This window comes from Apostichopus japonicus, chromosome 3 (assembly GCF_037975245.1).
Source record: "Apostichopus japonicus isolate 1M-3 chromosome 3, ASM3797524v1, whole genome shotgun sequence".
Lineage (NCBI taxonomy): Eukaryota > Metazoa > Echinodermata > Holothuroidea > Aspidochirotida > Stichopodidae > Apostichopus > Apostichopus japonicus.
In genome coordinates this window covers 27,435,725-27,451,418 of record NC_092563.1, presented here as the reverse complement: position 1 = coordinate 27,451,418, position 15,694 = coordinate 27,435,725, and the positions used below count along the sequence as shown (strand labels likewise).

Below are 15,694 nucleotides of genomic sequence, written 5' to 3'. Positions count from 1 at the left end.
GAATAACTTGAAAACTATGCATTGAAGAAGTTTAATGCAAGCTTCAATAGGGAAAACTTCTCATGACCAGGTCATAAATTGAATAGTAACAAACTTGATGGCGAGGGCTTGTGAAAATACTTGATGCTGGTTGTAACGGATATATGGCAGCCTCACCAATTATAAAAAAATTCAACCATAACATCATAGAACATGATAGTGCATTGAGAGCTACCACATGAATATTTCGAGTCAGTACAACTGAGCAAACTATTTTCTGGTCTTAAAATTGCCATTGTTCACAAATCATGTAGAATATTGCAAACTCACCTGTCTCAATCTTTCCTGATAAGCTTCATTGGCTTCACCTGCTTGTTTTACAGGAATATTTTGCCCATCTCTCCTTAGTGCTGCTCCTAATTCATCTGCTGTTAAAATGTCGGCTGGATCTATTTTACTTTGGTTGATTAAACTAACGAGGTATTCCTTGTAGTGAGTCCTATCGAAGTAAAATATCACATAATAATCAAAAAAATTGTTGTAACAAACTCTGTATGGTGTATTGTCCATATTTCCTAGAGTTATACATATATGAGATTGCAAGAAATGATTTACTTCTCAATGTAAATATCAAGGTTGAACTTTTTGTGGAAAAAACTTGTTTTTCCTGCTATGTGGTAAAATTCTATAAAAACAAAATCAACTGAAGTATGATCAGTGGATATGATTTTAGGATGTTCCTATCCATCAATATTCTACGTTTGAAAAGCACTTTGACAACAAACTTCCAGTTAAGGAAATGTTACATATGATATGCATATTAAAATACATAAGGTAATAATTCAATACAAATGACAATTAGGACAACATTCGTATCAGTATCAGACCGGATATGTGGTGAAAGTATGTTTAGGATAAAGGCTCATTTCTTTGTGTAAAGGTGCAAACCTTGTCTTGCCATCCATTGCTGTGTCTATCAAAATCTTACTTGAGACATATAGGCTGGGGTGTCAAATGACAGCCAAACTTGTTTCCAGCAATTGATAATCATACAAGTCAGGAAGAAATAGTTGTCAGGACCTTTGGCTGTTAGCATTGTCTTGAAGAACTCAAACTGTGCGAAACTCAAACACTTTGGTGTGTGTCAGATGACTAATTTATCCAACAATAGCATCTTATACTCAAGCACCTTTAAATTGAGGATTTCTGTTTGTGTAAATTCCTAAAACTTGAAATATCCATTAAACAGTGATTGCTTATCTTCTTTTTGCTCATATGTCATCAAAATTCTGTTACTTAACCTGAATTAGATCATAGGGCAAGACAGACTTTATGTCACTTCCAGAAGTGTTAAAATAATAGAAAGAGAGTCAAACAAATCTTACAGGCAGAGTCCGGCTGCAGCTATTAACTCTTTTCCACAATTAACATCTACCAATCCATCTGGGTCTTCTCTTTGCTCCTTGACTGGACAGCCATCTTCTTCTGGTAGGTTAGCTGCAGCATTGGCTCTGTTGTATTCTACACCATTATCCTTTACAAATAAAACAAATGATAAACAGAAGGCTTAACAAATCTATGATTCTAAGAGGGTTGTTAGGCATAAACCTTAAACTAGTCATACGTATTTCCAAGTTCAATTTGCAATTTTGGAATTTATTATCCGGATGGTATTTCCTGGCAAAAGCATTTCCCTGGTAATACCCCCCCCCCCCACCTATTAATGGAGCAAGCAACTTGTGTGATTTGGACCTAGAACTTAGTCCATTTCTCAAAAGATTTGCTGTAATAAGTAGTGCAGTGTTCCATATGAATGCTCTGGGTCCAAAAAGGTGTCATTAGCCATCAGCCTTGCTATGTAGCAACATAACACTGCACAAAATCTTATATACAAATTAAGCTAGGTGTATCTGTTACAAATGTGTTGTAAGAATAGGCTCCATTGTTGAAGTCTGTTATAAGAGTGCCATAATTCTCTCAGGTTCCTAACATAACATCATATTTCCATTATTATGTCATGAAAGTAACAAATAAGTAACATGAGCTTTGCATTTGCAAAACAAGAAGTAGGCCAGTACTCTTACCTCCTTTTACTGTACACCACTCCATAAATAAATTCCTTGGAAGTCTCAGGTTTTGTATTAGTAGAAAATTCCCACCTGTTTTCTCCAAACTATGGGAAAACCTCTGAATTGCTTGAATGCACACTAAGTCTAAATTACTTTCATGGTATTATAAACAGTCCACTTATGTTTGAACAAGTAATGGAGAGAGAACATACAGTGACCAGATCAATGACAGCTTACCTGGAGAAGTTTCTGTAGAGTTTCACATTCTTGGTCTCTAAGGTGATACAGACAGTCCCTGGGGTGATGAGCATGAAGACCCTTCCCCTGACAGCTTTGAAATTTCCTACAGTTTGGCTGCATAGAAAAACAGATAACATTTTAACAAATAACATGCAAAAAAAGGAAGTGTTTACCTATACCTGTACGTGTTTGCAATGTGAAAAATGTACATCCCCATTGACCCTGAATATGCCAAGTACAATATAGGTCAAAACGTTTTTTTCTCACTTAGACTTCATTGTCCAATTGAACACACCTCTGCGAGTATGCTGGAGAGAGCAAACTTCCAGGAATTTACTGGAAACTTTCAGCAGAATTAGCTTGCCAAGTTTCAGGTCAGTATTAATAACTTTTACAGCTAAATGGTACTTTGATCCCCTATTTTACTTCACTTTTAAAAATGGTCTACATTTCTTGTTCAATCCTTAAAAGAGTGGATGAGAATATTTATAACTTTGTTAGTAGTCAATTTATAGGGAGAGTGGGTATTCCTTGCAAACTCAGCACAGATAGGTAGTATGGGACATAGAAATTGTCAGAGGTAAGGCCAGATGATTCTTAACACCAAATATTGACCATCATTATTTAATGTAGTCATATACAAAAGTTTACTTACATTCATAACCTAGGGCAATTTAAGTAACTTTTAATCAAAATCTTCCACAGGGCCAACAATCTCCCCCAATTTAAAAACCAGAAAGCATGTCAAAAGGCTCAGTCATTTCTTGCCACACTTTTTGTGAGCTTTACATACGTTGGCAGTTATTGTGTTGACCTCTATTGAACTCAATTTGTGTCTGCATGGATTTAAAAAAACAAATTACTTTAGTTTCAAATTTGGATTGTTCATACTTACATATTTCAGGAATGGCAGATTACAGCCACAGCAGAATTCATGCATGCATTGGGCGCATTTGAAGTGCATACAACCACCTTTAGCAAGTTCGTAGCGCATCTTGCAATTGGGACAATCTGAGTAACAGAAAATTGTGAAACATTGATGACTAGAAAGCTCAATTTTCAACCACCAGTACAAAACTAAAACTTTTTAAAGTCAATGGGTGTGTATGTGAATGTGTGCTTTATCCCCACACAATAGGCTATGAAAACCTCATTAATCTAACCTGGACTTGAACGAGAATCTTGTACAATAGAGCTTCCAGATATGAATATCATTGGAAACTTAAGAAAATATTGTTGCAGTAATGTTGAGAACGTTATGAAAATCCAAAGAAAAAAATGCGGTATAGGCTCCAGTTTGCGTATGCTACAGTGTGTTAGGATAATATGTTCTGTCCCCCTGAAGGTTGGATATGCATGGGAAATGAAGAACATGCGAATGATGGATCTCATGATACAGTAACGCTGTTTTTGGAAATTCTAAAAAAAAAAGCTCATGCCTGTTTATAGGGGAGAATGGGCAATTTGCCATTGAATAGGCACAATATACACTAAACACATTCAGATCTTCAGAAAATCGTATTTTATTGAAGAAATATCGTACTGTCGTATTTACTTCTAAATATCGTACGAAATATGCTAAAATCGTACTGGTTGGCAGCTCTGGATACAGGATAAATAATACCCTGCTAACATACATCTACCAGACTTACTTATTCCATTTTCTTTAAGATGTGCAGCCAAGCCCTGAGCCTGAAACTCTGGATCGTTGTCTTTCTTCCATTGTTCAAACTCTTCACAGGATATGCCTTCATGTTGTTCTTGCCACTGCACAAATGAACAGAAGACCTAATTCTAGCTTTCCTTGCGTAAAAAGGGATTCTGACTATCAAGGGCACACAATTTCCAGGTTCTTAGTCCCAACAAAATTTTATTTTATCGTGAAGGGGGGTTAAAATGCCCTTAAAACATCTTAATTTGTTCTAATTAAATCAAGTACTGCTTGGCCCAAACAGCATTACTTGTACAAACTCAAATCTTAGTTTGAAGCATCCAAATGAAACGAAAAATGTTTGATGTTTGCATGACCTAACATCTCATTTTGACCTTGGTCAAACCCAAAGGAATTTCTATCCTTTGAAGGACTTTACATTCATTTGTGTACAATTTGTTCATAATTCTCTCCTGGATATATCAACATCAAAAGGTTTTCAAATCACCATGAGTTGACTTAAAATGACCATTGACTTCACTCAACCAATATGGGATTTTCATTTCAATCAATATTGGGCTCCCACATAACATTTATGAAGCCCACCCAAGAGCCCCTTTCTTGAGAGACCATGTTAACATGTATTTTATACATCATGATCAGCCCTCATGCAGGTCAACAAGATGGCAAATGATTGGTCATCAGAACCATAAAAACTAGCACCAAATGAAATATTAAAGTAAATGGTTACATTGAAGATGATATTAGTCAGCTGTACAAACTTCTTTTTGTTTCTGTAAAGAGTACAAATATTCTGAACATCGTCTAAAAGGGAAAGAAGTCCTTCAATGCACATATATTCCTTTCAGTTATTCAAAACTTACTGGTTTTTGGCAATCAAAGCACTGGAACTTTTTACAATTTGTACACTGGATTTTCACATCATCCCTTTCATTTATAAATCCATTACTGCATCCCTGTTTTCAAAAATGGAAAAATAAAATAAGATTTTGAAATCAACTGAATGGCAAATTTACAAATATTTTTCTGCAAGCATATTTCCTGAAAAACATCCATATCCCTCACTGTTTCATTGTGTCTATGTGACATGAGTTGATTTTAGCCAATCATATCTAAGTGCACAGATGAGGATACATGCTTGAATTTTTTTGTGTATTGAAACTTTATCATGATGTTATTACTTTTAACCTGAAAACCCATCAAATGAAAAAGAACATTTTACAACGAGACAACAAACTCTTATTTCACCACTTTGTTTGATCTCTTTGAAAGATACCTTCTTTACCTAATGCTCACCAAAACTGAAATTTCAAACATTTCCAATCTATTCACTACGAAGTGTAATTCAAATATCAACCTTTCAAGCATTTTCATATATCAATATCTTTTGATTTCCATGGCTGAATAAATAATGTAACACTTGGACAATGGTTTGGTTGCTTGAGGACATGCATGCTTACATTTGCACACCAGCGAAAGTTCTCGTCCTTTATCAAACCCGAAGTCACCAGCTTCTGTTGGTATAACTCAAAGTCTGCAGGATTCAGATGCTGTTTCAGCTGAGAAAATCAATCGAAAGAGAGAAGTTCAATAGTAGATATTACACCAGAAGGCTTTGTGATTCCTTTCTTTATCAGTTTTAGGTATATAGAACCGCCTGATTGATACTGTAAGTATGAAGTAAGTCCGAACTTTCCTATGCAAGTGATGATGCTTTGACCTCTGTTGACCTTCATGGACAGTCAACCTTCACAGAAAGCAATGAGTGTATTCTACTCAACATAGTGCATTCATACCCTTAATATGAAGTTCATCCATTTTATGATTTGTGAGTTATCATGTTGACAATGTGCTTACACTTTAACCACTGTTGACCTCCAAAGAAAACAATATGTCTTCAAACATACCAAGTATGCAGTTCACTGCAGTGTTTTTGAGTTACCTTGTTTACCAGCAAAGCATCACACACACACATACACGCATACAGGCGTAAGGTGGTTTACGGGGACTCAACCTTTTGGCTATCATTATGGGGACCGTTAGTTACAATGATCACAGAGGCTTCAAACTTTGAATTTGTAATGACCTTTCCATCCAAAATTAAGTTAGGTATTATTTATGTTTTTATTTACTTTTGTTATAGTGTTACTATACAAGACATTCCACATTACTTGTGGGGACTCACTACTGACTTAACACACATTGAATTGGTTTATGGGGACCTCACTGGAAGTTTGTTATTTCAATCATAATCAATGTAGCATGCTTCTGTACCATTGTCAGTATATCATGGGGAAGGGGAAGGGGGGGTGATGAGGGAAAAAATTACTTCACACATGACAAGTGAGTTGGCCACAGACTTGTTTGAAACTGGTATCAGCTGGATATCATTTGAGAAGCACTACTTCTAACTGTTCATGATCGAAATGTGCTTATTATCCATTCCTGGGATGCCGAAGGGGGTATGATGGGGAAAATAGTGTGTTACTTCAAATAATGATCATTAGGGACACATTATAGATTTTGCAGAAAGGTTGATATCGAAAAATGAAAAAAAAACACTTCAAGCCACATAATTTTAATCATTACCAATGTAATTATATTCCATAGTGTTATTGGAAGTAATTTCTGGGGTGGAGGAAGGGGGGGGGGAGTGGAGGAGGAGGAGGCATAATGATTGAAAAAGACATCTGGCATTTCACAATTGTCATGGAAGGATGCCATATATTGGTTTGTTGCATATGGAACTTATTTCCTGATACATCCCTCAAATTTTAATTCCATGCAATTTTGAAAGAATGCAATGGTAAATATAGGATAACAATACTGGCCAACTTTTCCAAGCCTTAAGTGGGCACCTTTGTCCTCTCCCACACAGGAAACATTTAATTGAACTGTTTACCTAAATAACAGTTCAAAACCAAGCTGCTGTTCAAACACTCCATGTTGGTTGGCATCACCACTTGACTAAATTTGATTCAAAATAGGGGGATAATTTCAGCATAAGGTGAAGGTGGGGAACCGGGGGGAGGGGGGTAATCCACCTTCCTCCTTGGAAAAAACACAGCCAAAACAACACCCTTCGTGCCCTGTAAAATAGTAGCACAAAAAAAACCAAAGAAGAGCTTTTATACAACTGTGTGGAAACATAGAGAGGATATTACAGATATTGTAGAGGAAGTAGAGGGTTACATAATGAAAATGCATTAATAGGTGTCAGCTTGTAGATATATACAGTAGAATTTTATTCAATTCTTGGCATATGATGCACCCTATGTATCTACATTGCAACAGATTTGTCCATACATATGGAACTGTTTCAAGACAAATATCAACAGTACATCACTTTATCTTTAAAAAAGTATAATTTTCACTGGTATAATATATGGTATGGTATATATTATATTTCATCATAGCTAATCTTCCTGTCACATTGACAAAGTATGATGTTCACAAATGTTTTGTAAATTTTCTAATTATGCCTTTCTCTTGCATCATAATATTTTCTTTAGTACTAAAACTCCTCAAACACATACCATCTCAGTTTAATAAACATCAACATAATATCAAGATCAATGCATGGTGATATAATACAATGTGCTCAATGGTCTCCAAAATGTATGATAATCAAAGAACTGAACACAAGAAACAAAGATTCTCTGAAATGAATATTGTGCATAGAGCTGAACTTCACCAATCAGTATGATCTGTTGCTATAGTGCTGACATATCCACTATGCAAGAATTGATTGCTTGAAACCAACCCAGCTGACAAAATCCAAGAACATGTTTATTTCATATCCGGAGGTCCCAACACAACATTATATAATATGGAACCAAGCAGCCTTGATATACCAACTTGAGCATTTATATGATAGTACTGTGCCAGACAGCCAGCCCTTGTCTGTAAGAGAGCAGAAAAACAATATCTATGTGAGAATATGATAAAATATTTGACAAAGAATAGGGGAAAAGGTTAAAAGGTAGTGTACTTTCCAAGGCATGCCAAACTTTATAGATCTAGCATATGCAACAGCATATAGCTTAATTGGGTGGTCACCTTATCCCCCATTTCCAATCAACAAGTGGAATGACATCAAAGCATTAAATAGACATTAACATTGAAATATTAGGCCATTATGAAATGTCAAACCCTGAATAAAGTACTCGAAGTATGAAGTACCTGATTCCCCATGGGCCCATTCCACCTGCCCCATGCAATGAACTTCAAAACAGTGTACAATCTGTAGTTTCAAAGACATATCAAACTACAGAAATGTAGCATTTGCTACATAAAATGGTCTAAATAGGGCTCCTATGTCACTTTCCCAACCATCTCCAGCACGACAGTGTACAAAAGTCATACAATCTGATATATTATAGAGAAAATAGGGATGTACACTGTTATGGCTTTCTCCTATTGTTCGAGAAAGATTTTTTTTTACCATTTCCAACATCATAGATTAAGGTGATGTATATTAAATGTAATGCAGAAGGGTTTTTTTTCAACTATTAGGGTCCCAATGTGTGTGAGAATTTAATGAACAGTCTAATATTAATTTTTGACCATCTTATTTTCACCGTTTCAAAGTTTTGATGTCATTCCAAATTGGTGAACTGCTTAATCTCAAATACATCCGTGTAGAAAATTACCTTGTCCAACATTTACAGGGTCCACCCATATGTGGAACCATCATGTGGGGCAGAAGTTGTGGGGGGGGGGGTTGCTGGAGGGGGAAACTGGGAAAGCAGCTATATGTAGGTTAGAGCTATCATTAGGATCAAATATTTGAAAGCATAGGATTTTATGTGTATTCATCCTTGTTGAATGGGATGGAGGGTCGGGGAGGGGTGGGGGGGGGGTCCAATTGACTTGGCTGCCCTCTTGGTTGTCTATTTGCTTTTCTCCTTGCTACGTAAAGTTTGATATGTCTTGAAAATTACAGTTTGAACACTATCACACTATCTAGCTCATTGCATGTGGCAAGTGGTGCGGGTTACTATGGAATCAGGTACCGTATACAGGGTCAGACCTCCATAACGTCCTAATATTGTGATATTATGTATAAATAATGTTTTGATGTCATTCCACTAATTGAGCTGAAATGAGGGGTGGGGATGATTGGAAAGCCCTAATCAGAATATATGCTGTTGCATGTGCTACATTCATACAATTTGATATATTATAGAGAAAATAGGGATGTACACTGTTATGGCTTTTTCCTATTGTTTGAGAAAGATTTATTTTACCATTTCCAACAGCATAGATTAAGGTGATGTATATTAAATGTAATGTCGAAGGGTTTTTTTTCCAACTATTAGGGTCCCCATAATGTGTGTGAGAATTTAATGAACAGTCTAATATTAATTTTTGACCATCTTATTTTCACCATTTCAAAGTTTTGATGTCATTCCAAATTGGTGAACTGCTTAATCTCAAATACATCAGTGTATAAAATTTCCTTGTCCAACTTTTACAGGCTCCACCCACATGTGGAACCATCATGTAGGGCAAAAGGGGGGGGGGGTTGCTGGAGGAGGAAACTGGGAAAGCAGCTATATGTAGGTTAGAGCTATCATTAGGATCAAATATTTGAAAGCATAGAATGTTATGTGTATTCATCCTTGTTGAATGGGATGGAGGGTCGGGGAGGGGTGAGGGGGGTCCAATTGACTTGGCTGCCCTATTGGTCGTCTATTTGCTTTTCTACCTGCTACGTAAAGTTTGATATGTCCTGAAAATGACAGTTTGTACACTATCACTCTATCTAGCTCATTGCATGTGGCAAGTGGTGTGGGTTACTATGGAATCAGGTACCGAATACAGGGTCAGACCTCCATAACGCCCTAATATTGTGATATTATGTATAAATAATGTTTTGATGTCATTCCACTAGTTGAGTGGGAATGAGGGGTGGGGATGATTGGAAAGCCCTAATCAGAATATATGCTGTTGCATGTGCTACATTCATACAATTTGATATATTATAGAGAAAATAGGGATGTACACTGTTATGGCTTTCTCCTATTGTTTGAGAAAGATTTTTTTTTACCATTTCCAACAGCATAGATTAAGGTGATGTATATTAAATGTAATGTCGAAGGTTTTTTTCTTTCAACTATTAGGGTCCCCATAATGTGTGTGAGAATTTAATGAACAGTCTAATATTAATTTTTGACCATCTTAGTTTCACCGTTTCAAAGTTTTGATGTCATTCCAAATTGGTGAACTGCTTAATCTCAAATACATCAGTGTAGAAAATAACCTTGTCCAACTTTTACAGGCTCCACCCATATGTGGAACCATCATGTGGGGCAAAAGGGAGGGGGGGTTGCTGGAGGGGGAAACTGGGAAAGCAGCTATATGTAGGTTAGAGCTATCATTAGGATCAAATATTTGAAAGCATAGAATTTTATGTGTATTCATCCTTGTTGAATGGGATGGAGGGTCGGGGAGGGGTGGGGGGTGTCCAATTGACTTGGCTGCCCTATTGGTCGTCTATTTGCTTTTCTACCTGCTACGTAAAGTTTGATATGTCCTGAAAATTACAGTTTGTACACTATCACTCTATCTAGATCATTGCATGGGGCAAGTGGTGTGGGTTACTATGGAATCAGGTACCGTATACAGGGTCAGACCCTCATAACGCCCTAATAATGTGATATTATGTATAAATAATGTTTTGATGTCATTCTACTAGTTGAGTGGGAATGAGGGGTGGGGATGATTGGAAAGCCCTAATCAGAATATATATGCTGTTGCATGTGCTGTATTCATACAATTTGATATATTATAGAGAAAATAGGGATGTACACTGTTATGGCTTTCTCCTATTGTTTGAGAAAGATTTTTTTACCATTTCCAACAGCATAGATTAAGGTGATATATATTAAATGTAAAGTAGAAGTTTTTTCTTCCAACTATTAGGGTCCCCATAATGTGTGTGAGAATTTAATGAACGGTCTAATATTAATTTTTGACCATCTTATTTTCACCGTTTCAAAGTTTTGATGTCATTCCAAATTGATGAACTGCTTAATCTCAAATGCATCAGTGTAGAAAATGATCTTGTCCAACTTTTACAGGCTCCACCCATATGTGGAACCATAATGTTGGGCAAAAGGGAGGGGGGGGGGGGTTGCTGGAGGGGGAAACTGGGAAAGCAGCTATATGTAGGTTAGAGCTATCATTAGGATCAAATATTTGAAAGCATAGGATTTTATGTGTATTCATCCTTGTTGAATGGGATGGAGGGTCGGGGAGGGGTGGGGGGTGTCCAATTGACTTGGCTGCCCTATTGGTCGTCTATTTGCTTTTCTACCTGCTACGTAAAGTTTGATATGTCCTGATAATTACAGTTTGTACACTATCACTCTATCTAGATCATTGCATGTGGCAAGTGGTGTGGGTTACTATGGAATCAGGTACCGTATACAGGGTCAGACCTCCATAACGCCCTAATAATGTGATATTATGTATAAATAATGTTTTGATGTCATTTCACTAGTTGAGTGGGAATGAGGGGTGGGGATGATTGGAAAGCCCTAATCAGAATATATATGCTGTTGCATGTGCTGTATTCATACAATTTGATATATCATAGAGAAAATAGGGATGTACACTGTTATGGCTTTCTCCTATTGTTTGAGAAAGATTTTTTTACCATTTCCAACAGCATAGATTAAGGTGATGTATATTAAATGTAAAGTAGAAGGTTTTTTTTTCCAACTATTAGGGTCCCCATAATGTGTGTGAGAATTTAATGAACAGTCTAATATTAATTTTTGACCATCTTATTTTCACCGTTTCAAAGTTTTGATGTCATTCAAATTGATGAACTGCTTAATCTCAAATACATCAGTGTAGAAAATGATCTTGTCCAACTTTTACAGGCTCCACCCATATGTGGAACCATAATGTTGGGCAAAAGGGGGGGGGGGGATTGCTGAAGGGGGAAACTGGGAAAGCAGCTATATGTAGGTTAGAGCTATCATTAGGATCAAATATTTGAAAGCATAGGATTTTATGTGTATTCATCCTTGTTGAATGGGATGGAGGGTCGGGAGGGGTGGGGGGTGTCCAATTGACTTGGCTGCCCTATTGGTCGTCTATTTGCTTTTCTACATGCTACGTAAAGTTTGATATGTCCTGAAAATGACAGTTTGTACACTATCACTCTATCTAGATCATTGCATGTGGCAAGTGGTGTGGGTTACTATGGAATCAGGTACCGTATACAGGGTCAGACCTCCATAACGCCCTAATAATGTGATATTATGTATATATAATGTTTTGATGTCATTCCACTAGTTGAGTGGGAATGAGGGGTGGGGATGATTGGAAAGCCCTAATCAGAATATATATGCTGTTGCATGGGCTGTATTCATACAATTTGATATATCATAGAGAAAATAGGGATGTACACTGTTATGGCTTTCTCCTATTGTTTGAGAAAGATTTTTTTACCATTTCCAACAGCATAGATTAAGGTGATGTATATTAAATGTAAAGTAGAAGGGTTTTTTTTTCCAACTATTAGGGTCCCCATAATGTGTGTGAGAATTTAATGAACATTCTAATATTAATTTTTGACCATCTTATTTTCACCGTTTCAAAGTTTTGATGTCATTCCAAATTGATGAACTGCTTAATCTCAAATACATCAGTGTAGAAAATGATCTTGTCCAACTTTTACAGGCTCCACCCATATGTGGAACCATAATGTTGGGCAAAAGGGGGGGGGGGGATTGCTGAAGGGGGAAACTGGGAAAGCAGCTATATGTAGGTTAGAGCTATCATTAGGATCAAATATTTGAAAGCATAGGATTTTATGTGTATTCATCCTTGTTGAATGGGATGGAGGGTAGGGGAGGGGTGGGGGTGTCCAATTGACTTGGCTGCCCTATTGGTCGTCTATTTGCTTTTCTACCTGCTACGTAAAGTTTGATATGTCCTGAAAATGACAGTTTGTACACTATCACTCTATCTAGATCATTGCATGGGGCAAGTGGTGTGGGTTACTATGGAATCAGGTACCGTATACAGGGTCAGACCCTCATAACGCCCTAATAATGTGATATTATGTATAAATAATGTTTTGATGTCATTCCACTAGTTGAGTGGGAATGAGGGGTGGGTATGATTGGAAAGCCCTAATCAGAATATATATGCTGTTGCATGTGCTGTATTCATACAATTTGATATATCATAGAGAAAATAGGGATGTACACTGTTATGGCTTTCTCCTATTGTTTGAGAAAGATTTTTTTACCATTTCCAACAGCATAGATTAAGGTGATGTATATTAAATGTAAAGTAGAAGGTTTTTTTTTCCAACTATTAGGGTCCCCATAATGTGTGTGAGAATTTAATGACAGTCTAATATTAATTTTTGACCATCTTATTTTCACCGTTTCAAAGTTTTGATGTCATTCCAAATTGATGAACTGCTTAATCTCAAATGCATCAGTGTAGAAAATGATCTTGTCCAACTTTTACAGGCTCCACCCATATGTGGAACCATAATGTTGGGCAAAAGGGGGGCGGGGATTGCTGAAGGGGGAAACTGGGAAAGCAGCTATATGTAGGTTAGAGCTATCATTAGGATCAAATATTTGAAAGCAAAGGATTTTATGTGTATTCATCCTTGTTGAATGGGATGGAGGGTAGGGGAGGGGTGGGGGTGTCCAATTGACTTGGCTGCCCTATTGGTCGCCTATTTGCTTTTCTACCTGCTACGGAAAGTTTGATATGTCCTGAAAATTACAGTTTGTACACTATCACTCTATCTAGATCATTGCATGGGGCAAGTGGTGTGGGTTACTATGGAATCAGGTACCGTATACAGGGTCAGACCCTCATAACGCCCTAATAATGTGATATTATGTATAAATAATGTTTTGATGTCATTCCACTAGTTGAGTGGGAATGAGGGGTGGGGATGATTGGAAAGCCCTAATCAGAATATATATGCTGTTGCATGTGCTGTATTCATACAATTTGATATATTATAGAGAAAATAGGGATGTACACTGTTATGGCTTTCTCCTATTGTTTGAGAAAGATTTTTTTTACCATTTCCAACAGCATAGATTAAGGTGATGTATATTAGATGTAATGTCAAAGGTTTTTTTTTTTCAACTATTAGGGTCCCCATAATGTGTGTGAGAATTACTGAACAGTCTAATATTAATTTTTGACCATCTTATTTTCACCGTTTCAAAGTTTTGATGTCATTCCAAATTGATGAACTGCTTAATCTCAAATGCATCAGTGTAGAAAATGATCTTGTCCAACTTTTACAGGCTCCACCCATATGTGGAACCATAATGTTGGGCAAAAGGGAGGGGGGGGGGGGTTGCTGGAGGGGGAAACTGGGAAAGCAGCTATATGTAGGTTAGAGCTATCATTAGGATCAAATATTTGAAAGCATAGGATTTTATGTGTATTCATCCTTGTTGAATGGGATGGAGGGTAGGGGAGGGGTGGGGGGTGTCCAATTGACTTGGCTGCCCTATTGGTCGTCTACTTGCTTTTCTACCTGCTACGTAAAGTTTGATATGTCCTGAAAATTACAGTTTGTACACTATCACTCTATCTAGATCATTGCATGTGGCAAGTGGTGTGGGTTACTATGGAATCAGGTACCGTATACAGGGTCAGACCCTCATAACGCCCTAATAATGTGATATTATGTATAAATAATGTTTTGATGTCATTCCACTAGTTGAGTGGGAATGAGGGGTGGGGATGATTGGAAAGCCCTAATCAGAATATATATGCTGTTGCATGTGCTGTATTCATACAATTTGATATATCATAGAGAAAATAGGGATGTACACTGTTATGGCTTTCTCCTATTGTTTGAGAAAGATTTTTTTTACCATTTCCAACAGCATAGATTAAGGTGATGTATATTAGATGTAATGTCAAAGGTTTTTTTTCTCAACTATTAGGGTCCCAATGTGTGTGAGAATTACTGAACAGTCTAATATTAATTTTTGACCATCTTATTTTCACCGTTTCAAAGTTTTGATGTCATTCCAAATTGATGAACTGCTTAATCTCAAATGCATCAGTGTAGAAAATGATCTTGTCCAACTTTTACAGGCTCCACCCATATGTGGAACCATAATGTTGGGCAAAAGGGAGGGGGGGGGGGTTGCTGGAGGGGGAAACTGGGAAAGCAGCTATATGTAGGTTAGAGCTATCATTAGGATCAAATATTTGAAAGCATAGGATTTTATGTGTATTCATCCTTGTTGAATGGGATGGAGGGTCGGGGAGGGGTGGGGGGTGTCCAATTGACTTGGCTGCCCTATTGGTCGTCTATTTGCTTTTCTACCTGCTACGTAAAGTTTGATATGTCCTGAAAATTACAGTTTGTAAACTATCACTCTATCTAGATCATTGCATGTGGCAAGTGGTGTGGGTTACTATGGAATCAGGTACCGTATACAGGGTCAGACCTCCATAACGCCCTAATAATGTGATATTATGTATAAATAATGTTTTGATGTCATTTCACTAGTTGAGTGGGAATGAGGGGTGGGGATGATTGGAAAGCCCTAATCAGAATATATATGCTGTTGCATGTACTGTGCTCATACAATTTGATATATCATAGAGAAAATAGAGATGTACACTGTTATGGCTTTCTCCTATTGTTTGAGAAAGATTTTTTTTACCATTTCCAACAGCATAGATTAAGGTGATGTATATTAAATGTAATGTC

At 37.0% G+C, this 15,694-nt stretch overlaps 1 protein-coding gene across 2 annotated transcripts in view; it reads right to left on the bottom strand.

The window, feature by feature from the left end:
- Nucleotides 1-15,694, bottom strand: part of LOC139965702 (uncharacterized) — a 151,458-nt gene that overhangs the window by 2,800 nt on the left and 132,964 nt on the right. For both annotated transcript variants that reach the window (XM_071968345.1, XM_071968344.1), the window contains exons 13-19: nt 5,421-5,519; nt 4,824-4,916; nt 3,941-4,055; nt 3,184-3,299; nt 2,286-2,402; nt 1,365-1,513; nt 310-478 (exon numbers count right to left, since the gene is read on the bottom strand). In XM_071968345.1, the coding sequence (XP_071824446.1) occupies nt 310-478; nt 1,365-1,513; nt 2,286-2,402; nt 3,184-3,299; nt 3,941-4,055; nt 4,824-4,916; nt 5,421-5,519 (858 nt within the window). The remainder of the gene's footprint in view (nt 1-309; nt 479-1,364; nt 1,514-2,285; nt 2,403-3,183; nt 3,300-3,940; nt 4,056-4,823; nt 4,917-5,420; nt 5,520-15,694) is intronic.